General features: G+C 34.7%; 1 protein-coding gene across 1 annotated transcript in view; it reads left to right on the forward strand.

Annotated features, from left to right (window-relative positions):
* Nucleotides 1-204: 204 nt before the first annotated feature.
* Nucleotides 205-4,789, forward strand: part of CRB1 (crumbs cell polarity complex component 1) — a 222,629-nt gene continuing 218,044 nt past the window's right edge. Inside the window, exon 1 of the mRNA XM_017506056.2 lies at nt 205-819. Coding sequence (XP_017361545.1) covers nt 750-819 — 70 coding nt within the window. The 5' untranslated portion in view covers nt 205-749. The remainder of the gene's footprint in view (nt 820-4,789) is intronic.

Here is a 4,789-nt window from a genome sequence, read left to right on the forward strand (position 1 = left end):
GTTGTATTTAAAACAAATATATTTTCTAAATAACCAAACATGTTTGCATTCATCAATTACGGTAAAACAAAAGCTCAAGAAATCCCAGAGCATGTAATTTCATGAACCGAGAATAAAATGAGCTCTGGGTTTGTGAACAAAATCTGCCCCTAAATGATCTCCAGAACTCTGTTCATTTTATGCAGTAGTTTAAGTTTTCTTCTATCTTGGCACAACTTATAAACAACAGAAATCTGAGTTGTGGGAATATAATTTATAAACAGAAAAAAAAAATGTCTGTGAATTGTGTTCTGAAGATGAAAGTAAATACATAGGGACATATGGTATTCCTTTAAAAGTTGCCAGATCATAATTGTGTGGCAAGACAGTTATCAGAAATTAATCCCTCTGTTGAGAGCAATTGAAGACACTATCCTAATGTAGGACCTTTGGAGGAGCCAGCATTAACAGAAGAAAACTCGTATCAAAGGCTTGAGGTGGGGATGAATCCAATCCAGCCTGAAAAAAATCTGCACCAGGTTTGAATAATCACCCCATCCTCCAGTGTAAGTGATGCTAAGAAGCACAAACTGCCTTTTGAATCGAAGTCCCTGTGTTTTCTGTGAAGAAGCTGTAAGTGGGGTGGGACAGAGATGGCACCTGGGAGTTCTAAGGCAACTGCTCCTCTCTGAGACAGACAGGCATCAGGAGCCAGACTGGGACCAGACCACCAGCAGCAACACATCAGAGGATGTTCTCTAAGGAAGACCATGGCACTTAAGAACATTAAGTACTTTCTTATCTTCTACCTCAGTTTCTCACTGCTCATCTACATAAAAAGTAAGCCTTTCCCATGTCTTGAACTTTGGGCGTTTTTCCTGGTTTATTTCTGGCTTATTATATTTCTTACAAATAATGGATAATGTTGCATGTTCTATAAAATACAACGCTAAAAAAGGAAGTTTTTATTTGTTTTTTTAAGTGTTCTGTGTTAAAAAAAATCAGTGATATCAGTCGACGTGAACAGTCAATTTTAGGATTCTGTGATTTCCAATAAGTATTCATGTGCAGAAATTTTGTTTTTAGCTTTTGTAGTAGTGAGCTGGAGAATGAAATGGTCACATAGAAAAGAAGATATTTTGTTGTGTTTACACTTTTACAAAATAGATTTGGCACTTACTAATTGATATCCTTTAAAAGAATGTTATTCATGAGATATATTTCATTTTATTCCACATACTATATGTTTATCTTCACTTTTAAATAACTCTGTATTACAACATTTGCTCTCATAATCAAGGGGATAGTCTCAATGTTTCCCAAAAAGTAATGGTTCAAAGTGTTTCTTTCACCAGAGAAATGGGCTTTTACTGTTATGTGTTTCTGTTTTATAAATGAAGATATTATTTCCCATGAACTTCCCCAAATAGAAACAAGAGCAATGTTTCTGGGATAATCTTGTCAGTTCTATGGTGGGATGGAAAATCAGAGGAGACCAAACAGCCCCAGCTGTGTGTTTATGAAGGACAGTAGCTATTGAACACGTTTAAAATGAAGACAGGGAAAGCATGTGCTTGTTAAAGGGGCCATGTGATTTCTGTCTGTTGAATCTGAATATCAATAAGGCAAAGCATAGAGCAGCTGTCGTTGAACAAGACAACTTGGCGTTAGCACGCAGTGTTGTGTAATCTGGGTCACCTTCTGTGGCTGCACCAGTGAGATTGTTACTTGCACGGCTTATAGCTGAACATATATCAGAGCTTGGGTGAAGAAATAAGTAAATGCTATGGGTAGGTAGCTGAAGGCAAGTAGAGAGAAGCCAAGTCAAACTTTAACAAAGGATCAGTAAAATACTTGACTGCAACACACATGCACAAATGATTTTTTTTCAGAGATGTACTTGTTAAAGAGTTGTTATTTAAGTACTTATTTACCCTCCTTGAAACTTAAAGTGGGCCCCAGATAATGTGAAATGAGGAAGAGAAGTGCTGTGTCTAGTTGTGCAGGTAGGAGGAGAAATAAGAAATAAGAAAAAAGAAATAAGATATAAAATGAATGTGAAGTGAATTTATGATGTAGTTTATGGTAAAAAGCTTTGTCATTCAATGCAATATATATGAAAATTCCCAGAGTTTGCTGCAGTTTGTTTTAAAGGAAATGAATATGTAATATGTTTAATAAAGAGTATAATAATTATAAATTGATAATTACATATACATTATTTGTTTTTGCTCTCTTTGAGTAGGTGATTTTATTGATAGATTCTAAATACTTTGTAATTGTTTGATTTATTCTTCAGCACAGTATTTTTATTTATTTTAAAAAGTAAATTTGAAGTCTCATTTTCTTCTATTTTTAAGCAGGTAGACTTTTGTCTGTGTTAATATATTTGTTGGCAAGATATAATGACATTGCCTTCCCAATCGAAACACTTAGTTTAGACCTTTCAGCTGAGTTTTTTTCTACCTAACTTTAAAACATTCTGCAATCTAGAATCAGCCTTCCTTTCTACCTTTATCACCTAGTACTCTTGACATAAATTCTGTGTTCCAACCAAGTCAGTAAAATAATATCTAGCCCTAAAAATTGCTAACATTGTGTTAAACTTTTTATATATGCTACATTTCATTTACTTCTTACAACAACCATATAAGACAGATACTACTATAGTAATCCACAGTTTATAGAAGACGAAAGAAAGACTCAAATCGCTATACCAGTCTGTCTCAAACTTTGATGCGCGTCAGAGCTGGAACGCTTGGTTAAAATGTGCAGCCTGCTAAGTCTAGCACCAGTTACTTAGTATCTTTATAGTAGATCCTAGGAACCTATAATTTAACAAGTTCTTCATTTCAAACACAGGTGACCAGAAGCTCTGAGTAACACAATAAGTCTTTATTAAGAACCTACTACGTAATGATGCTAGGAATCATCAGAATAGTTAAATATAAATGTATTCCTCTCTTCAAAGAGATTATTTAGGAGAAAAGATATATAATACGTGCTTTATAAATGTTGTTCACTCTTATATACATAATCACCCTGTCAAGTAGAATATATCATTAATTCCATTTTGCCGCTGAAGAAACTGAGACACAAAGAGGTTTATTAATTTGCCCAAGGCCATACTGCTAGTGAATGGTGGATCTGGAATGTGAACTTGGAGATCTGGTTCTGGAGTGTGGGCTCTTAACTTACTTGTAATAACTTCCATGAAGTGATAATGCATAAGGGCTTTAACACTCTGCTCAGAACATAATAGCAAACAAAGAAATACCAGTTATCCAGGCACAGTGGCTCTGACCTGTCATCCCAGCATTTGGGGAGGCTGAAACAAGATCACTTGAGCTTAGTTCAAATATCAGCCTGGGCAACATAACAAGACTTCATTTCTACAAAAAATGTAAAAAATTAACGGGGCATTGTGGCATGTGTCTATAATCTCGGCTACTAGGGAGGCAGAGGCGGGAGGATTGCTTGAGCCAGGGAGGTTGAGGCTGCAGTAAGCTGTGATCCTGCCACTGCACTCCAGCCTGGGCAACAGAGCTACACTCAGCCTCAAAACATAAAAAGAAAGGGAGAAATAAATTTCAGTTGTTAATATCATATTAACTGAGGGAATTAATGATTCTTCCTTTTGAACTTTGAAACACGTTCCCTTGAATTTAAGATAAAATAATCACCTCCAGCTCCATACTGTATTTTTGATTTAGAGTTCTGCCTTGCTTAGCTACCAGGGGAATGCTGTTTATGTTTTGTCTAATGCCCTTTATGTGTTCCAGTTGAGGATTCATGACATGAAGAATATTAGAGCAGAATTCAGGAAGAGACATTCACTTTCTATTCCTGAGCAGGTAGACATTCTCCTAACTTGAAGTTGCAATGAATTTGTCCTGATGGTTTTAATACCTGTTCCATCATTTGCAAAACTTGTTCTAATGTGTGAGACCAACTAACTTTTAATAATTCAAAAAGAGCTGTGATTTTTTGCTTCTGATGTACTAAAAAAGAAACTTATTAGAAAGAGATCCTCCTGTGGTTCATTATTCAGAGATTGTTTTAAATAATAAGAGTACTCTATAATTAGCTTTTTGGGACCTCGATATATGAATCTGTTGTGAAGGGTTTTACAGAAATTACCATACCGTGAATTAGAAAAGTAATGTTTCTTTCTCTAGTCCTTTATAAATTTGGGAGTTAACTAAATATTTACAATCTAAATGCCACATCTAGATTAATTTAAAAATAACCGTTTTAATCTATATTTAAAGTTTGGTCATAACATGTAAATAAAATGTGGTTTGATAAAATTACTGTTAGAGTTATTAGAACAATGTCAAAGAGTTTGGGTTAGCATTCAATCTTCTAAAAACCCTTAGCAATTACCAAGTAACTGATTTGAATGGAGTAATTTTAAAAAGTACTTTCTTTCTAATATACTCAAAAGAATGAAGAATAAATAGAACCTATAAAGATTAAATATGGCCTGTCTTATTCAATCTTAATTCCAGTATTAATAAATAATTGAATTTGCTTAATAGGTCAGAAAAGGTTGTTGTTATTCATTAGGGAGTAATCGCATATTCTTAAAATTCTGCATGTGTAGAAACATTGAAAACTTTGATATTCACTATGCAAGTTAATACCTAGCAGTGGCATTTTGTAACGCACCGACCTAATTATTATTATTATTATTATTATTTATTTTTTTTTTTTTTTGAGACGGAGTTTCACTCTTGTTACCCAGGTTGGAGTGCAATGGCGCGATCTCGGCTCACCGCAACCTCCGCCTCCTGGGTTCAGGCAATTC

Source organism: Cebus imitator, unplaced genomic scaffold (assembly GCF_001604975.1).
Source record: "Cebus imitator isolate Cc_AM_T3 unplaced genomic scaffold, Cebus_imitator-1.0 Scaffold347, whole genome shotgun sequence".
NCBI classification, from domain to species: Eukaryota; Metazoa; Chordata; class Mammalia; order Primates; family Cebidae; genus Cebus; species Cebus imitator.